We start from the raw sequence: 19,721 nt of genomic DNA on the forward strand, positions 1-19,721 counted from the left end.
AGTTGCTGTCACTTTTCCCCTGATCTGTCATCTCATTGCTCTTTTGACACATTTTTTGAACAACTACTGGGGGGCGAGGTACCTCGTTCCTTCCCTTTCCCGCCAGGATAGGCCCAACCCCAGCTGTTTCTAAAACCTTCCACCCCGTGGTAAGCTCACATGAGCATCGTTTTAATCACTTGATGGTTGAATCCTAGGTTTGGATGGGGGATATACTTTGGAGATGATTCCTTCTAACGATCCTTATGGAAATGTTGACAAAGCCCCTTTGGTTGCAATGAATGGTGTCTGTGCCATCCAAAGAACATATGTCGTCAAGTAAATAGAGACTACACAAATACTTATAATATGTACACGTCTAAAAACCTGTAGACAAATTTTCTTGCCACACCCTGCTGCTCTCACCCCGGTTTTATAAGTTTGAGGCGCTTCTCTCCATAAAAAAATAATATTGTGGATTCTTCATTAATTCGAATAATCAAACTTCTTCCCCAATGCAGAGTTTCTCTCTTTGGATTAGAGAAAGCGGACTTTTACACATCGCGTTTGCTTAAAGCGAGGCCGACCCCGGCCTGGTGAGCCCCGCCCCTTGGACTCCGCCCTAACCACGCCTGCGCACGCCTACCCACAGCCTCTGAGTCTCTGCGGGTGCTCTCGGCCATCCCTCCTCGCCCGCACCGCCTCCTTTCCCCGCCCCAGCCCGCAGTCTATAAAATCCGGAGCGGCGGATCGCGCTCGGGAGCTGCGAGTTATCGGGAGCACTGGGCATGCTCAGCGGCGCAGGTTTTGGTCACAAGTAGGAAGGAGGTAGTGCAGGACACCGGCAAAGAGAAGCGGGAGCCACCGCCGCGCCGGGGCTGTGGGGGCCGCCGCCGCCGCCTCGCAGCAGGAGCGGGGCGGGAGCCGGAGCGGGCGAGGGGCCAGGCCGACGGGCAGAGGGCCGCCCAGCCCGCCCCCCGGTCCGCCGCCTCCGTCCGCGCTGTACACCCGACCCCTGGGTCGGTCCCCCGGGCGGCGAGGAACTCGCGCGGGGGAGCCGGAGCGGACCGGACCCTCCCTCCGCCGGCTGCGGCCCAAGGGCGCCCCCTCGGGGCTGAGCCGCCGCCGCCTTCCGCGGGCAGCTGAGTGTCCGGCCCGCGCCGCGCGCCGGGAGCCCGGAGCGGCCGCCGCCGGCCCAGAGGACGAGGACGAGAGGGGCCGGCCATGGGGCTACTGTCCCAGGGCTCGCCACTGAGCTGGGAGGAGACCCAGCGCCACGCCGACCACGTGCGGCTGCACGGGATCCTCCAGTTCCTGCACATCTACCACGCCGTCAAGGACCGGCACAAGGACGTGCTCAAGTGGGGCGACGAGGTGAGCGCCCGGCCCCCGCCGCCCCGCGCCCCTTTGTTCAGCGAGGCCCCTGCGCCCTTGGTCCATGCCCTGCGCTGCCCTGAGGGTCCCCGTCCAGCCCGCGGGCGTCCAGCGCTGTCCAGGGCCGTGCTCCGAGCCTTTGGCCGGACTTCTCCCTCCCATTCATTCATTCGGGGTTCGTTTCCATTCAGCAAGTGCGGAGTAGGCGCTGGGAGGGCGTGAGCGTGCAAAAGTGTGCCACTGGGTGCCTGGAGGAGTTTTCAGGCTGGGGTGTCTGCCCGCCGCCTATCGACCCACGGTCCCGTCTCAAAATGCCATTAACGTGAAAGGGACTAAAGTTGTCCTGGAAGGCCGGTTGCTGTTAGGAATCAGGTCTTCAGGATTTCGCTTCCATCCTGGTACCTTTTAAACTTCCAGCTTCTCCTCATCAACCACCCCTCGACCACCACTTTATAGATATAAATTAAAACAAATCATGGCTTGGTTTAATTCTAAATGGGAACTCTGAGAGCTTCAAAATTAGGATTTGTTAGTGCCTTTCCATGGCCCAGATCTAGTATCTAAACTTTCCGAATCTGTGCTTCCGAATCTGCTGCTTCGAGGTGAAATGCCTCTAGATTCTCAATATTGAACCATTGTTTATTGGAATGATTTGGAAAGCACTGCCTCCTGTTAGTTTTAAAGTCTTTTCTGCCAAAGCGTTTCATGCCTTCCCTTCCTGTTTTTAAAAATCACGTGTATATACAGTTCAGATAATCAAATGACTTCTGGAAAGTTTCGTTTATATTTTTCGTGTTTTTACCTTTTGCCTTCCATGGCTTGCTCAGGTGTAAATAATTTATCTCCTTGTCAGTGTTATCACTCTTTACCTAAGTGTCAAGGTGCTGCTATACCAGTGCCGAATCTCTCTCCTTGCAAAAAGTTAGTTTTTCTATGATTGGAGAACACTTCTGCCTGTCAGTTGAAGGAATTGTGCTCTTTTAAGCTAGAAAAAGTATCATGACTAGTAATTCACATTTCTACCATAGGTGGTTTGCCATACTTTATTGGACAGAAGAGGGGTACAGTGTGTTTGGTGATGATTCTTCAGTTTTAGACTAAAGCTCTTTGTTGTTTTTTTTACAGCATCCGACATTTTATATATTCATTTGTGTATGGTGTTTATTTTATGATCTATCCTCTGTTCCCTCTAGATTTTTTTTTTCTCTCCCACACCTCCCTTTCCTTTTTTTCCACTAACAAACCCATGTCCTTTGGAATGAGGAGTTTACTGTTTAACAGAAACCATGGAGTAGAAAAGTTACCTTAGATTTAAAAAATAACCCGCTGATCATTTATTATTACTTTAAATTCTGCTTCAGTCATGTCTGGGTAGAGTGTAAGATTTTCAAAAAGAATAAAATTCCTGCCTGCCAGTATTGACAGTCCTCTTGGAAATAAGCAGCATGACCCAAAGGGAAGAATTGAGATTGTGAAGACTTCCCAGGTGGTTAAGAAAAAAGCGCCACTCTTCCTACTCCTGGAATAGCACTTCACTGAAACCTTGGTCTCCCCCAGTTTGATTCTGTCTCCTCTCCTTGACCTATGGCATGTAGGGGCTAACTCTCCGTTGTTGTACCTCTGCATCTCTGGACAGAGAGAAGATGTGACTTGGGTGGGGGAGGGGGGGTTGTCTCACACCTAAGCATTTGCTGATGCTTCTGTTCCTCTAGCATCATGTAAAGGTAATCACTCTTATGTTACATAAAATTACTTTTCAAACTGGAGATCATGATCCATTAGTGGGTTGAGAAATAAATTTAGAAGATTTTAGAAGTCTGAAATTCGTTGTTTCTTTACAGCATCTGACATTTTGACCCTTGAAAAACTAGAGTCTGAACTGCTCAGGTTTACTTATACGAGGTTTTTTTGTCGGATAGTGAATACAACCTAAGCCACGGTTGGCTGAATCCACAGATGCTGAATGGAAGGCCAACTATGGGACTTGAGCCTCTGCGGATTTTGGTGTCTCTGGCGGGTCCTGGCACCAGTACCTCGTGGATACCGAGGGACTACTGTGTATTATTTGTGTCTTGTGTGTATTTTATGATCTCTCCTCTCCCCCTAGATTTTTTTCTCTCTGAGACTTTAAAAATGGAAATGGGGTAGGATGAAGAGTATTGGTTTATCACACATAGTGAGACTATTATGTCAAACTTGAGTTATTTGAGAGTGTGTGTAGGGGTGGTATATTGGGTGCATGTAAATTATTTCTTACTGTGGTTGCAGTTACGGGGTTTGAAAGTCAGAGTCCCACATTTATCATGGCAGGCCTCCCTGATGAGGTGAGCCTCTGAGAAAGAGCAGGCCGTTAACACTGTTAGCGTTGATCCTTGCACATAGTGGGAACTCCCTGTCACATCTACTGAGTAAAAGTCTGCAGGCAGGATCAGCCTGCAAGTGAGCTTGTTTGTATGCAGAAGCCTAGGAAACAAGCAAGAATCAGGCTGGGCCGATAAAAGTGGAGAAGGGTGTGGTGGGTGCCGTGGCCCTGGAGATGAAGGATGGCCCCACCAGACAGAAAGGGGTGTTTGGGACGTGATATGTTGGGCTGGGTCAGCGTGATACCAAAATACTGCTCCTTGTGGAAGTTTTGATGTTGCGCTTACAGGACCATGGACTCGGATTAAAAAAGGAAAAAAAGCAGCCTAAACCCATCGTTGTAGATCTGGTTGGAAGGAGAGCCTGCCACTTTGGAAATGCTTGGTGCTAGGACAGTATTTGTCTCTGGTGGTATTTATCAGGAAGAACTTGGATTTGGAGTTGCACTTGTGTTGAATTCCAAGGCTTGCCAACCACCTTTGTGGTTGTGAACCTCAGTTTCCTCCTGTGGAAAATGAGAGGGTTGTTCCTCTTTGAAACTCGCCTGGGATCATCTTTAGACTGCTGAGTGAAGAGAAGGCTGCCACCAGTCACTGTGGTAAAAATGGTTGTATTGTACAAGTGTGTGTGTCTGCTGGCTTTTTGGAATTCAGAAGTATTTTCCTGTGAGAACCTTAGAAACAGGCAGATTCCCAGGTCAGCTTACAAATGCGAGTTTTGCCTTTAGCGTGGCTGGTCCCAACCCATTGATCATGCTGTTACTGTGGGTTATCGAAGTTCTGACTCCCAGGTACTGGGAAGATACTTCATGCTGCCCCAGATGGGGGTGAGGGGGAGGTGAGATGGGTGTCCCTGGGGGCCCTGATGCCTGCTAAGCGTTCTTTTATGCAAAAAAGTAAGCACTTCTCTCTTCACAGCCCACACACAACTTTTAGGTACAGATTTTGTTTGTAAGTTGGAGTATGCACATTAAAAGACAAACCTAGGAAGTTTATAAACACTGCAAATGTGACGGTAAATACGACTCTTGAATGCTTCCTAATATCCCTCTAGTGTCAGCTACCTGCTAGCCTCTTCAGCTACTTAGTGGCAGAGGCATTATCAGAATTGAAATCTGTCTGACTCCACGGTCCACTTCTTAAAATACATTACACAGGGTTTTGGAATATTTACAATGTATGAGATTTCATCAAATCTCTTTTTACAGAGTTCAGACTCTCCAGGTTACAGAGGTGTCAGAAAAACATTTTAAAGGAAACATTTTTTCTGATTTTTCTTTTTTGCCTTTCAAAGGCAAGAAGGTCAGTTGTGCTCTAATTAGCAGGTAAATCCATGAGAACTTTGAAATATACATCTTTAATATTTATAAGTGGGGCTCCCCTGGTGGCACAGTGGTTGAGAGTCCACCTGCTGACGCAGGGGACACGGGTTCGTGCCCTGGTCCGGGAAGATCCCACATGCCACAGAGCGGCTGAGCCCATGAGCCATGGCTGCTGAGCCTGCGCGTCCGGAGCCTGTGCTCCGCAACGGGAGAGGCCACAACAGTGAGAGGTCCGCGTACCGGGAAAAAAAAAAAAAAAAAAAGAAAATTTATAAGTGTGTTATTATCATGTGTAAAACCAATAAGAACTGAGATGGGATTTATAAAGGGCTGGCATATCATTCATAGTTTGAACTTCAAATTACCTATGTAGGTTAAGAATGCTTACATGACTAATTAGAAAATGCATAGCTTGTTAATCAGTAAGCTTATGATCCTATAGCAAAAATAACATCCTGAGCTATAAATCTAGAATGGACAAAAGCATAGTCATTTGAGTCTAATTGAAGGTTCTGTGTAGCTTTGGATGAAGCGCTTATCTCAGTTTTGTCATCTGTAAAATGGGGATGGGGAGAGTAATACCTTCCTTATAGAGTTAGTAAGATTAAATGAGATAATGTTGTTGGAATGGTTTACAAGTAAGTGCCTAGTCTTTTAAGTAAGACTCATAAATGTTCACTTGGAAATGCTTAAGTACCCAGGATATCTCATTTAAATAGCCATGGTTATTTGGGAATGAGACATTCCATGTTTGCCGGTTTTTAACTGAAATTTGCCCATTCAGATATAATCGTATTCCATTAGCTTAGTAATTGTTTATGGTATTTCTGTTTTGTGTGTGTGTGTGTGTGTGTGTGTGTGTGTGTGTGTGTGTGTGTTTGCGGTACGCGGGCCTCTCACTGCTGTGGCCTCTCCCGTTGCGGAGCACAGGCTCTGGACGCGCAGGCTCAGCGGCCATGGCTTACGGGCCCAGCCGCTCCGCGGCATGTGGGATCTTCCCGGACCGCGGCACGAACCCGTGTCCCCTGCATCGGCAGGCGGACTCTTAACCACTACGCCACCAGGGAAGCCCTGTTTATGGTATTTCTAAACTGCATTTCAGAATCTAAATTGTGTTTTTAAAATGCATTATTTGACAATGACTTCTTAGAATAAGGTATTGAGCACAAATTACTCAGAGAATTCATGAAGATTCCGTAGGTCACTGTGTGCTCTCTGTATACGAAGCACAGTTGCTGCATCTTTCTGTCTCTTGCTGTCACTGTGGACATCAGTTTATCAGAATTTACTGATGTGTCTAAAGCATGGTGGTGAAATCCAGGAAAAAGAGTGAAATATGGTTAGAGCTTTCTGGTGATTTTCTTTTTTTTTCAAAATTACCTTTTATAACAAAGAGGTTCATTGTTGAAGGTTAGGGAACCAGAAAACTGATTGTGTGTACAGTTGAGCTTTATATAACATGGATTCGAGCTGCACTTGTCCACTTATACATGGATTTTTTTTCAATAAATCACGTACTAGAGTACCACATGAACCAGACCATAAAATTTATATGCAGATATTTGGCTGTGGGGAGAGTCAGCATCCCTAACCCCCTCATTGTTCAAGGATCAACTGTGTATTAGGAATTGAGGCTAAGAATTTAAGCTTGGCTTAAATGCGAGCTTGACTATCACTTCTGTTTGGGATTTTTTCCCCATGTTCATTTCGTGTTATATAGTTTTATGTGGACTTTCTTTTTAAACCAATTTCATTGAATTATAATTTACATACAATAATATGCACCCATTTTAAACATAGAGCTCAATGACTTCTAACAAGTGTATACAACCAGATATCTGCAACCACAGTCAAAATAAAGAAATAGGAAACATCTGAGTATATATAACACTTCCATCACCCTTCAGATGTTCCCTTGTGCCCTTTGCAGATGTGTGAGACACACAGCACCCCAGGTGATTCTGATGCTTCAGGCACCATCTTTGGGAAGCTGCCCTAGATAATTAGGGTCATTATTTATATGAAGAGAAGGGAAGAGAAGGGAAAGCATTCCAGGCAAGTGAACAGTGTAATAAAGGCAGAAAGGTGAGAAATAGCATTGGTGTGCGAGCGTTCTGTGCCTGGTGGTGTTGTCATTGCGGTGAACAGGTAGGATTAGTTTGTAGAGGTCTTTGGATACGTAGAGGTTTTGATGTACTTTAAATATGGCGAAAACACAATGGGAGGAAAATGTTTATTCCTTCTGCACACCTGGCTCCCCTAGAACAAGTTTCTGAACTCCTGAACAAGTTACTGCGACCCCACCACATCACTGTTGAATTCCTCTTTGTGAAGAGGAATGTCCAGGATATCACTTCCAAAGGTACCACTTCTAGAAATGTCTCGTAGTGGTGTTGGCACGTGTACTAACTAGAACTCTGTAGCTTCATGTTGAAGGAGAAACCTAGGTAATGTTCAGTGTAAGGCCCCGTACCTTGAGAAAACATGTCAGAATATTATCTGAGCCTCTAACATAGAATTTGTGTTTCTGTCTAGGAAATCTTTCATTATCTAAGGGTTTCTCCTGTATTTTCCTCTAGAAGTTTTATGGTCTTGGGTTTACATTTAGGTCTATGATTCTTTTGGAGTTAACTTTTGTGTATGATGCAGGGTATGGATTTTTGGGTTTGGTTGCTTTTGCACGGTGCCCCAGCACCACTTGTTGAAAAGACTATCCTTTCTCCACTGCCGAAGGCCCTTGCACATTTGTCTAATATCAGTTGTCTGTGTGTGGTTTCATTTCTGGACTCTTTGTACTGTTCCATTGCTCTATTTGTCCTTATGCCAATACCACCCTTTTTATTGCTATAATTTATAATAAATTGTGAGATCAGGTAGTCTTACCTCTCCAGCTTTGCTCTTTTTCAACTCATTTTGACTCTTTTAGGTCCTTTGAATTTACACGTGAATTTTAGAACATCTTGGCAGTTGCTACCCAAAACAAACCCTACCGGGATGTTGACTGTGGTTGCATTGAATTTGTAGATTGTTTGGGGAGAATTGACATCTTAACAATGATGCTGCCAGCCCATGAACAAGTATATCTCTCCACTTGTTTAATTTCTCTCATCAGTGTTTTGTAGTTTTCAGTGGACAAGTCTTTCATGTCTTTTGTCAGATGTATCACTGAAGGTTTCGTATTTTTTTATTGTAAATGGTATTACTCTTTAAGTTATAATTTCTGATTGTAGTTGCTACTATATTAAAATAAAATTGATTTTGTATATTTATCTTGTATCCTGAAACCTTACTATACTGTTTTTGAACACAGGGAATACAGTTCTAGTAACTGTTTTAATGTCTTTGCTAACTCTATCATCTCTGTCATTTAAAGTCAGGTTCAATTGACTTTTTCTCTACATTTTGAATAGGTTTCTCTGCTTCTTTGCATGCCTGGTAGTCTTTGATTGGATGCCAGACATTGTGAATTTTACCTCGTTGGGTGCTTGATATTTGCGTGTTCCTAAACGTATTCTTAAGCTTTGTTCTGGAATATAGTTATTTGGAGATGGTTTGATCCTTTCAGGTCTTGCTTTTACAATTTATTCAGCAGGTCCAGAAGAGTGTCACTTTAGGGCTAATTATTCTCTTCTGCCAAGGCAAGGCCTTCAGGGGTACCTTCCTCAACGCCCTGAACTAGGAGTTATTCCATTCTGGCGGGGGTGGGGGGGGAGGCACCCTGTCCCAGCTTTGGGTCCTCACCTCTCATGTGTGGGTCGATTTACTACTGAGTCCTTAAGGGGGGGACCCTCTGCAGATCTCCGGAATTGTCTGTGCAGCTCTCTTCTCTTTGGTACTTGGTCCTGTGACCTCTAAATTACTTGGTTTCCTCAGATATTCAGCTCTATCTCTTCAATTCAGGGAGTCCTTCCCCCCACCAAACCCCCACTCCCACCCTGGGCTCTGCTTCACCTCCCTGCCCATGATCTAGTGCCTCTCACCAGGCAGGAAGCTGGGGCATTTGTAGGGCTCACTCACTTTAAAATTGTCCCTCCTATCACAGGGATCTCTACCCTTTGTTATCTGATGTCCAGTGTCTTGAAAATTCTTTTATATATTTTCTCTCTTTCTCTCTTTTTTTTTCGGGGGGGGGGGCGGGTGTATGTGAAATTGATCGCTATTACTCCATCTTGATCAGACGTGGAAGTCTTTCTACCTTTTCTTTGAGCTCTGCTCTCCTTTGTCTATAAACTTTGTCCAAAGGCTAGCTACCCTCATGATTATATCTCCAGCAACCTAGATATAGCCAAGTTTTTAAAGTCAGGATTTTCTTTGCCTTTATGCTGTAATGTTCATCACTTAGTACCACTGTTATCATCCTATGACTAGGTATTTGGTGGAAACACAATTATTTTGAAGTTTGCATACATGTTTAAGAATGGACTAACTTGAAGATGGGAGTGCAGCCCCAAGTCTTCCTCCAAACAGTTGTGTGATCTTAGATACAGAACTTAAATTCTTTGGACCACAATTTCCTCATCTGCAAGAGTAATCAAAAAATTCTATCATTTGGTTTTGAATTGCATGCTTTTATATGTATATATAATTTCTAATTGTATCTTTTAACAATTTGACTTTCAGAATGCTTTAAATGCCACACAACTTAAAAAAATCAGGAAATGTGTACAAGATATAGTAGAATCCGTTTCGTTATCCCATCACCTTTTGGGTTTTAGGATTTTTCAAAGAGAACGTACTTTACTGGCTACTGAAAAAGTAATCTAATTACAAATCCATAGATATTAGGTTTCTAAAACCTTTTCCTTAACTTCCTAAGTAAACCTGTTTGAACCCCATAATGTTTCTATTAAAAAAAAAACAACAAGATATTATCGCAGACTGTTTCCTTCAGAAAAACTGAGACTTAAGCTTCACTTACAGGTGGCAAACACAAAAGGCTTTATTTCCATGATGGATGACTTTTAAGTATTTATTGAGTGACTCCTGTTTATCAAGGACTTCCTGTGGTAGGTCATGGGGTTGAAGAGAGAAACCAAGAAAAAGGAGAAGCTTCCTGTCCTTGAAGAACTCCAGTGGCATGGCAGGGTCGGGGAACAGGCTGGAGGGAGGAGGGGAGGAGTTTGCTCTCTGCCTGGAGATCCTGGGAGTCTTGGAGATGGGGGGCGGAGTGGGGGACCTTCTGGGAGGATCTCAAAGGGAGACAGAGAGCGCAAGGGAAAGGTGCCTGCAGACGTGCGACTGTGAAGTGCCTGAAGTTGAGGATCACTGCTGTGGCGTGGGACCAGAGCAGGGCAAGGGGAGTGGCTAGAGGCTGAGGCTGTCGAAGGTCCTTTGTTTTTTGGGGGGTTTTTTGTTTTTGTAATTAATTTTTTTATATTGGACTATAGTTGATTTACAATGTTGTGTTAGTTTTAGATGTACGACAAATTGATTCAGTTATACATATACATATATCTTCTTTTTTTGAATTTTTGAATTTTATTTTATTTTTATACAGCAGGTTCTTATTAGTTATCCATTTTATACATATTAGTGTATATATGTCAAGGTCCTTTGTAATGGACCATGCCAGGAGACGTGGTATTGTCAGTCCAGGAATCGTACAGGGAGACTCATCCTGGGTCTCTTCGGCGGTGGTGGGGAAAACGGGCTGGGAGGGTAACTAGATGCTGGGAGCTCCCACTGCAGAGGTCACCTCGATGCTGAGGGAGGGGAGAGAGTGTAGCCTGTGGGGATAGTTCCTGGGGAACTGCTTGGATCTTCTGGTTTGGGACCTCCTAGGTGAAGGAGCCCAGTGCTCATACAGTGGAGATGCTGGGTAGACAGTGCAGAGGGGGCTGGAGCAACATCTGAGCTGGCTGTGTGTGTGGCAGGGCAGCCACGGGCCTAAAGATGGGGTTTAAAACCAAGGAGGAGAGCGAGATGACTAACCCAGAGAGGAAACATGGCCATCCCCTCCAAACCCTGGTGATACACACAGAAGGACCTGGACGTGTGTGGGATCTGGAGAAGGACCAGTGGGGGCAGTAGAACTGCCCTGGGGGCAGGAAGGATGGCAGGCTTTCGAGAGGGATGCAAGGATGGGAACGGAAGTGAAGCCGGAGTTGGCCGGTTAGGGGACTGGAGGCTTTGGCAGCGACCTATCTCGAACATACTAGAACTTGGGAAAAGAGCAAATATTGGTTTCCGGCCAAAATAAATGGCTCAGAGCCCATGCATGTTTTCACAGCTTGTAGGGTCCTTGAAATCTTGGTTATGATTTTCAGAAAGAAACAGAATTGAATTGGGAAAGCATATGCATTTTGGTTACTTAGTAACCATGGGGATTGTATATTGAAACTGATCATAAAGGATTGAGTAATTTAGAATGATGACCCTAAATCTCCTCCACTTAAAGGCTGGGTTTCTCAGGCATTGTTTCAGACGTTTCAGAAGTTAAGGAAACATAAATAAGCGTCAGACTTCTAGCCAAAAGAGCACATCTTTTATAAGTGTCCAGAAAACTTGGTTATCTGGGTTGGTATATTTTTGCAGCATTCATATGGCCACGGCTCTACTCTGTTGGACACTGTTTGGAGAGCTTTCTGTGTTCTTAGATGTTTGTGTCTGTTATGGTCAGGATTTAGTAATTAAACTTATTTCCACAACAAAATTACAAAAGAACCCCCAAACCAGATGTTCCTAATTACATAAATGTTCACACAAACCCACTGTCTTGTCTCCCAACCCCCAGGCCCTTTTTTCAGTCCTTTGGATTTAGTTAACACCTTCCTTTTTTTGAACTGGATGCTGATTTAGCAGAGTTAAAACAAACCCTGAAGGCAAGAGCCTCCGTGAAAGTTTACGTTTTTTAATTTAAAAAGTTTTTTGCTTGAAAGGATACGCTGAGCACTGTAAGCCTCAGAACAACGTTAAAGAGGTTATTTGGGAGTGCTTCCCTCATTTCCCGCTAAAGCGTTCGCGTATTTACACAAGTCGGGCACTTGGAAGGCATATCGTCCAACACACCGTGCGGCAGCAGCCCTGCCTGTGGTCCTCCCTCCATGGCTGTGTGAGTGGTATCCAGGGCTCAGGAGCCGCCGGCCCCAAAACACAGACAGCGAGAACTAGGAAGCAAGCAAAAGCCCTCTCAGTACAGAGTGCACACACTCTACTCCTGGAAGCCTGTCTCAAACCCTCACCCGGAGATTGCTCACTGTACACACAATTCCTGCAAGCTGGTCATTTCCTTCCTCAGTTCAGGATGAACTACAAAAAATCAGTCGAGGCAGCAATCAGAGACCAAGTCGGAGAGCAGCTTGGAAAAGCAGATCTCGACACAGCAGCCGGTGCCTCTCAGGGCCTTGCTCTGTTGAAGAAATGAAATTTCCCCGAGTCTGAAGCCCTAATAAAAAAGTGGGAGTATGTTTAGTATCTTCCTATTGTAGCAGAAGAGGACGTAATCAGTTTTAGAAAGATTTCCACTGATGTATGCATACAGTTTAAGAGACCATGTGCTTAGAAGGGGTGAGCTTTAGGTAGCAAGACGATGCATTTGAAAAAAATTCCCTTCCTGGCAATGCAGTGTGTGTACTGCCTTATCTTTGAGAGGGAAAGAAAAATGGATGGTTTTATACCACAAGAACTTCTGGAAGAGTTTAATGACAGACATAGTAGTTTAGAGTTGGAAGGGACACTTTGTTAGATTAGGACATGTTCCAAATGTCCATAATTGTAATATTTGTGAGGACAGAGGGGAAATTAAGACTGCTCTGGCCTGGGCAACCACTTCCACGACTCCACAAGGCACTAGTGTGGGTGGCACCCCTGGGCGTGGGACAAGAGAGGTCCTAGTGTTGGGGGCTAGCCAAGGTTGCTCTGAAGAGGTAGCACTTGACTAGAGCCCGGCAGGAGCCAGCTACTTGAGGGCCTGCGGTCAGAGCTTCCCAAGCAGAGAACAGCGGTGCTGTCCAGGCCCTGGAGTGCTTGGCTGGCAGAGAAGCAGAAGGAAGGCCTGTGTGGGTGCAGCCTGGGGGTCGGGGCTGGAGTGGAGGGGCGGCACACGTGGTGAGGGTGCTAAGATGTGCTGAGTTTGAGCCATTTGAAAGTGTCCGGGAGGAGGGTGACTTGACCTGTGCCAGCTGTCGCAGAGCTGGCGGTGTTCTGCACGAAGTCTTTCCTTTTACTGAGACCGCGAGCACCTGAAACAAACGCTGCGCAAAACAGTATTTGGGTGAAATAGTACTTCCTTTCCCATGACTGACATATTCTGGTATTTATTCTACTCATTTCAACGTTTTTTGGTAATGTTGATTACAGGCCACCACGGACCCGTAAGAACACTTAAAAGACACTGTTCTACCTCAATACGTGTGTCCCTGCCCGAGAGCTAGAAAATGATCACTAACGCGTGAGGATACGTGTACTCAACTACCACTTTAGGCACTTGACACGCATTATTTTATGTACTCCTCCCCAGGGGCCCCTTGAGGTAGGCGTTATCCTCATTTTATAAAAGAAAAAAACACAGATGTTACTAAGATTCAGACGAGGCTCCAACCCGAGGCGAGGCTGGAGGTGGAAGGGAAAGGAGTGTGGGGTGGGGTAACAAGGGGGGTGGGCTGCTTTGGTAAAGGTCTCGAGCAACAAGTGCAGGCTTCGGTGTTCTTGGTTACCAGATGACCAGTGGTTCCCTCCTAGTGGAATGCCAGCTACACTTTCAGATCTGAAAAGTCGAGGATGTGTGGTCAGTTTCTCGGTCCGCAGGGCAAATGCTAACAGGTTTAGCGATGTGGCTGCGGCCTTTCCAGCTAATCTTCTGCTGGCAGCCTAGCCCTGTGAAAGGGCAGACATGGATGAGCCTCTGTGGGAATGAGGCTGACCTCACTTGATAGCTATGCTGCCAGGCGGACCTTGTCCCGGGCAGCAGGTAGTGGGCCAGCATCAGAGCCCCAAGTCAGGAGCTCTGGTTTATCTCAAACAGAGATTGTAATCCTTTCCCGTGAATTCCAGGTATGGCAGGAAGGAGTTTGTATTAGCAAGTCTGCATCCTGCAAACCCTGTCTTCAGCAGGTCAGAACTGGTCTCTTGGTGGGACCTGCCTCAGCATCCAGGCACCATCAGATGCGGTTATGAAGGAGACCCTCACTGTGGTGGAATGGCATTGGACTTGGAGGTCTGGAATCGCTGTCACCTGCCCCTGGGGGCCCAAGGGCCCCTCCGAGCACAGCAGTGACTTAGGAGTTGCACGTCCTGTTTTGGCACTGGATCTAGGTCTCTTTAGAAAGCATCACCCTCCCTTTGTTGGGTGGGTTAATCTATCACCAGTTCCTAAGAACTAAAGCCCTGAATTTCTCATCTCTCGATGGTGGTCCCTGAATTTGGGCCAACTTCATCTCTAAACACACTTACAGGGACCTAGCTTGCTTTGTCAGTCACCTGCTCCAGGAGTGCCTGGGGCCCTGAGCCAGCCCTGCTGAAGCCCTGGGTTCTCCTTTACCTCGTGGGAGTCCTTCAGGGGCCCTGACCTCTCACTCCCTCACCGCCCCCTCCCCACCGAAGCGCTGCAGAGCAGTTGGTCCAAGACACCCTCTCTTGTCAGCCACGTTGACCAGGACCCTGTTCTCAGGAAAGAAGCGAAGAATTCACTTGTCCTCAGAACCCAGAAGCCATAGTACTAACCTGCAAGTGTTTTGAGGTAAATAAGAACTATTTATATTTACAATATTATTTCTTTAGGAGGACGTGTCTTCTGGCTTAGGTTTCTAAGTTGCAGAGTGCCCGTGTTGGTGGCCACAGCAAACATCTCCTTTGGTAACTTCACGTGATGTGCTCTCTTTTGTGAGGTTAATTTGTGGGAGCAGACTGGTTGGGTTCTACTTTGGTTCAGAAATAAGGTAGGAGTAACTTAGCCTGGTCTTTGTAACCATCAGAAAATGAAAACTGACACACGCCTGAAGTGTAGTGGCATGGTTAAAAAAAATCAGCCAGTGTCAATTCAGAGGCCCAGAAAGTAAATGTCTCACACCATTTGTAGGACATGAAAGAGCAGATCGGCATGCAGGGCTTTCCTTTGCACCAGCAGTAATGCATCAGTAAGTGTGTCCAGATATAATTCCAAGAGGTGGTTTCTCTCGGGTGCTGTCCAGTACAGCTTCCTGCAGTAATTGAATTGTTTGCAATATCCAGTTAGGGACTTGGGAACTGAAATTTTTATTTTACTCTAATTTAATTTTATTTTTTATAAATTTATTTTATTTATTTTATTTTTGGCCGCATTGTGTCTTCATTGCTGCTTTCTCTAGTTGCAGCGAGCTGGGGGCTACTCTTCATGGAGGTGCGCAGGCTTCTCATTGGGTGGCTTCTCTTGTTGTAGAGTACGGGCTCTAGGTGCACGGGTTCAGTAGATGTGGCACATGGGCTCAGTAGTTGTGGCTCACGGGCTCTAGAGTGCAGGCTCAGTAGTTGTGGCACACGGGTTTAGTCGCTCCACGGCATGTGGGATCTTCCTGGACCAGGGCTCCAACCCGGGTCCCCTGCATTGGCAGTCAGATTCTTAACCACTGCAACACCAGGGAAACCCTACTTTAATTTTAAATCTAAAAAGGTCACACATGCCTAGTGTCTACCATAAAGGAGAGGGTGTTTTTTTTTCCTTTCCTTTATTGAAAGGTGTCATTGGCCCCTTTATGAGATTCATCACAATTTTTCCTGCTCTCTCTTGAATCTTAAAATTTTTCACTGAGGCTTCATATTACTAATCTTGGCATGTGAAGAATTTGTTTTGGTAGTGATTCAAGGAAGTTACTTTACGTAATCGTATAGGAAATTCATCATTTTACGCAGTGTTAAAATTGAGATTAATGTATTATGCATAAAGAACCTCCTGCTCTGTTAGCTGAAGTCCTGGTCTAGGACACTGGAGGAAGACCAGGCCAGGGCAAGACCACGTTTATTTTGTGTAAACTTCCCTGGCGTACACCCTGTGTTATTCTGTGGTATGAAATGGCATTTCATAGTGGGGGAAAAGTCAGAATATAGCAGATATTATAAGAATTTGATGTAACTTTATTTTTGGCCTGTGTGTTTCTTTTTTTTTTTTTTTTGAAGTGTAGTTGATTTATAATGTTGTGTTTCAGGTGTACAACAAAGTGATTCAGTTATACATACATATATATACACATACATATATATGTATACACATATATATATTCTTTTTCAGATTCTTTCCCTTATGGGTTATCACAAAATATTGAGTATAGTTCCCTGATGTAACTTTAGAGTAAACTACTAAAACATTTCCTTTTAGGGAAAATAGAGAAGTTTAAAATAACATTTCAACAGTTAGAGTCTAAAATGTCACCATATACAAAGGGTTCCTGGACCTGTGGTGGTCACCTCAAGTTCACCCACTGTTTCAGGCACAGCTGCTCTTCTGGTCTTGCCACGCAGGTCTTCCCTATTTCACTACAAGTGATTTTGAAACCAAGTAGCATCACCATTGGTTCTAGCACCCCTTTGGGTGCTCCAGGCTTAAGTATCTTGCTAGATACGGAAGTGGGTGCCATCCAACTGGATGGTTGAAAGTGCTCAAAAATATTGGTCATTAGTATTTTGCTGTGTGAGAAAACCATCTTCTGGGCAGAAGGCACAGTCACTAGCTTTAAAACAGTTTACAGTCTAGAGGCGAGACTACTGTGACATGGTCTCCAGGGGTGGGCCCAGTTTATCTGCATCTCTGGGCAGCCAACCAGGTGATTACGCTGCAGTCAGGGTGGTGGTCAGGGGAAGCACAGGGGTTGGGGGTGGGGGCTGTATTTATGACGACCCTCTCCTTTGCCTGGCCACCTCCCTCCCCCCAGGAAACCTTCTGATACCCCAGGCGGGACCAGACCCTCCTGTTACACGTGCCCCAGACCATTTAGCTCCCTTGAGTTACTGGCTGTCATTTAAGCCACCTGTGAGCTTGACAGCAGGAGTCACATCCACCTGGCTCTGTGCAGTGCCCCCAGCACCTGCCAACCGCAGGACTTTGGGTGAAAGGACAAAGAGTGTGGAGGCAGCAGGATGCTGTGTTTCAGCACTGATGGGTCATCAGCTAGTTAGAGCCTTATCACCAGACGGCTGCGGGCTTGTCCAGGAGTCGGTGTAAGGAGAAAACCAGGTCTCTTAGATGGAATGGGTGGTTCCAGCCGAAGTCAAGACTGCTTACTGCTTGGGCCGGTGGAATGGAGGAGCTGGCCCTGAATCCTGAATTGTGAATTTCTTTAGGGTGGCTGCGGACCCCGCCCTGCAGCCCAGTCCTCCTGGGCTGAGTTACCCCGCACCTTCCCCCTCCTCGGCCTGACCACCTGGTTGCAACCCCTTCTCCAGGGTGTAAGGAGGCCGGAGTCTTCATCCCGGTGCCTGGGAAGCAGTGTAGGACCTCACTGTCCCCCAGGGACACAGTGATGGGTTCCCTCTCTCCAGAGGTCAGACGCATGGTAGGTTAAATACTTTAGAGAGGTGGCCCAGGGACCTTTGTATAACATTGTTTCAAAGGAATTTGAAAATTCCTTTTTTCTAATATACACAGAAATTAACAGAGGAACTTTCTCAAAGTACAGTCTCCCTAAATAGGGAACTGCCTGTAGCTGCTTCTGAGTCTTATGGAACTAGATTGTTTCCAAATTAAGTGCTATTTTCACCTCAGCACTGATGACTTGAACTCATCAGTAAGACAACTCTCTCGGTCTATTCAGGATGCTGTAGCAAATACCACAGACTGGGTGGCTTAAACAACAAACATTTACTTCCCACAGTTCTGGAGTTTGAAAAGTCCATGGTCAGAGGTGGTGGTAGATTTGGTTTCCAGGTGAGGTCCCTCTTCCTGGCTTACAAAAGGCTGCCTTCTCGCTGTGTTCTCACACAGTGGAGAGAAATCATCTTTCTCATCTCTTATAAGGGCACAAATCGCGTCACAAGGGCCCCACTCTCCTGACCTAATTACCCGCCCCCCCAAGGCCTCTTCTAAATACCATCACATTGGGGGTTGAGGGCTTCAACATAAGAATGGTGTGGGGGGCACTAACATTCAGTCCATAACAACAACTAATAAAAATTCATCAAAAGTTTATTTTTGTTGTCATTTAAACCTGCCAGGCTATTTCCCTGTGGTTACTAACATTTTTCCCCCCTTTTATATTTCTTAGCTGAAGGGCAAACCAGTCTCTTGAATGGTACTATTTCTGTGATAGGGAGGGCTGACTCAGATGCCTTCCACCTGGACGGTGGGTCTGCAGACCAGAGCCCCCCTCAAAGGGGGTCTCCCCAGCCCCAGCCCCTCTGGACCCAGGCCTCCTGCTGGGCTTCCGCACTTTGGTTTGTTTTTAAGGCTGCGATCTGGATTTCCATGTGAAATGTCAGGTAGATAAGGTAGATAGTGGATGTATTGTTGCTTGTCTCTTTTATAATAAGCCAAACAAAGTACTTTCTGGGGATTGGTCTGCCACGTGCCACAAGTTTGCCATCTCTTCTCTGTCTTGGGGTCTTGTGCAAAGGGTGCTCTCAAGTGTTTGCCTGAATGGTCCAGCTCCAATCTTTTCACTTACCTATGGATGATGTGTGTCTTATTTTAACCGTAAGCAGTGAGTCACAATCTTCACTATTAATACCAACTATCATGAATTACAGCACGCGATTTCAGGGAAAACAAATGCAGGTTCTATTTGCACTCTGCCCAGAAAAGTCTTACTTTGGTATTTCACTCTTGATTTTTTATCAGAATTCCACCAGGTATCGTTATGAATGCACTAGTGCACCTTGCATTGTAAATTCTGTGAGTGCAGAGTGGGGAAGTGGTCTTAAATTATTCCTGAAAAACCAAACCAAAATTGCCCAAACTCCTAAACTAATACCTCTATATTGGTGTATTTGATTTGGATTTAACTGTCCATTAGTGAGGCTCATAGTGGGATGATTAAATAACCTACCAGTGAGGAAGGATAATCTACCTTGATTAGAACGCTCAGGTAACCCCTTTCATAAACTTACAGTAAGCCCACCAAGGAAATACGTTGTAAAATGCGACTACTACTTGCAACTGCGATTTACAGAATCCTGGCTTTGAAATACTTCTTTCTCGAAGTACAATTTGTCAGAATGGGCATCTTGACCTTTCTATAAGGTATTAAGTAGAACAGGGGAAGACGGAATCACGTAAGAGCCCTTGTCCTCCCACAAGGCCACTGTTGGCCATTCTCTCCAGGTTTTCGCATTATGCAAACCTCACTCACTAAGCACCGTTGTGTAAGCAGATGTGACTCCTCAGGACACTGTCATCCTTTCCAACCTTCACGTTTCCCTACTTTTCCTAAAGGTCGCATCAAGCACGAGTCTGGAGGAATGTTCATCTTTCTCTCCTTTATTTCCAATAGGTGGAATACATGTTGGTATCTTTTGATCATGAGAATAAAAAAGCCCAACTGGTACTGTCTGGAGAGGAACTTCTTGAAACTCTGCAAGAAAAGGGGGAAAGGACAAACCCAAAGTAAGCTGATGTACTGAAGGCTTCTTTGAGGGTTTCTGAAACTGTTAGAACCACTGGAATATCATCTCTCCTCCCACGTACAGGAGACAGGAGAACACAGCAGTTTAGGGCTCTGGCTCTGGTTCCCAGTTGCCTGGGTTCAAATCCTGCTTCCTCTGCTTAATAGCTGGGTACCCTTAG

The 19,721-nt window shown here is 45.6% G+C and overlaps 1 protein-coding gene across 1 annotated transcript in view; it reads left to right on the top strand.

Annotated features, from left to right (window-relative positions):
• The first annotated feature begins 751 nt into the window (after positions 1 to 751).
• Positions 752 to 19,721, top strand: part of GCLC (glutamate-cysteine ligase catalytic subunit) — a 39,385-nt gene continuing 20,415 nt past the window's right edge. The window contains exons 1-2 of the mRNA XM_082638001.1: positions 752 to 1,353; positions 19,429 to 19,541. Of these exons, the coding sequence (XP_082494127.1) occupies positions 1,204 to 1,353; positions 19,429 to 19,541 (263 nt within the window). The 5' untranslated portion in view covers positions 752 to 1,203. The remainder of the gene's footprint in view (positions 1,354 to 19,428; positions 19,542 to 19,721) is intronic.

This window comes from Mesoplodon mirus (assembly GCF_964341445.2).
Source record: "Mesoplodon mirus genome assembly, chromosome: 12".
In the NCBI taxonomy this organism is placed as follows: domain Eukaryota; kingdom Metazoa; phylum Chordata; class Mammalia; order Artiodactyla; family Ziphiidae; genus Mesoplodon; species Mesoplodon mirus.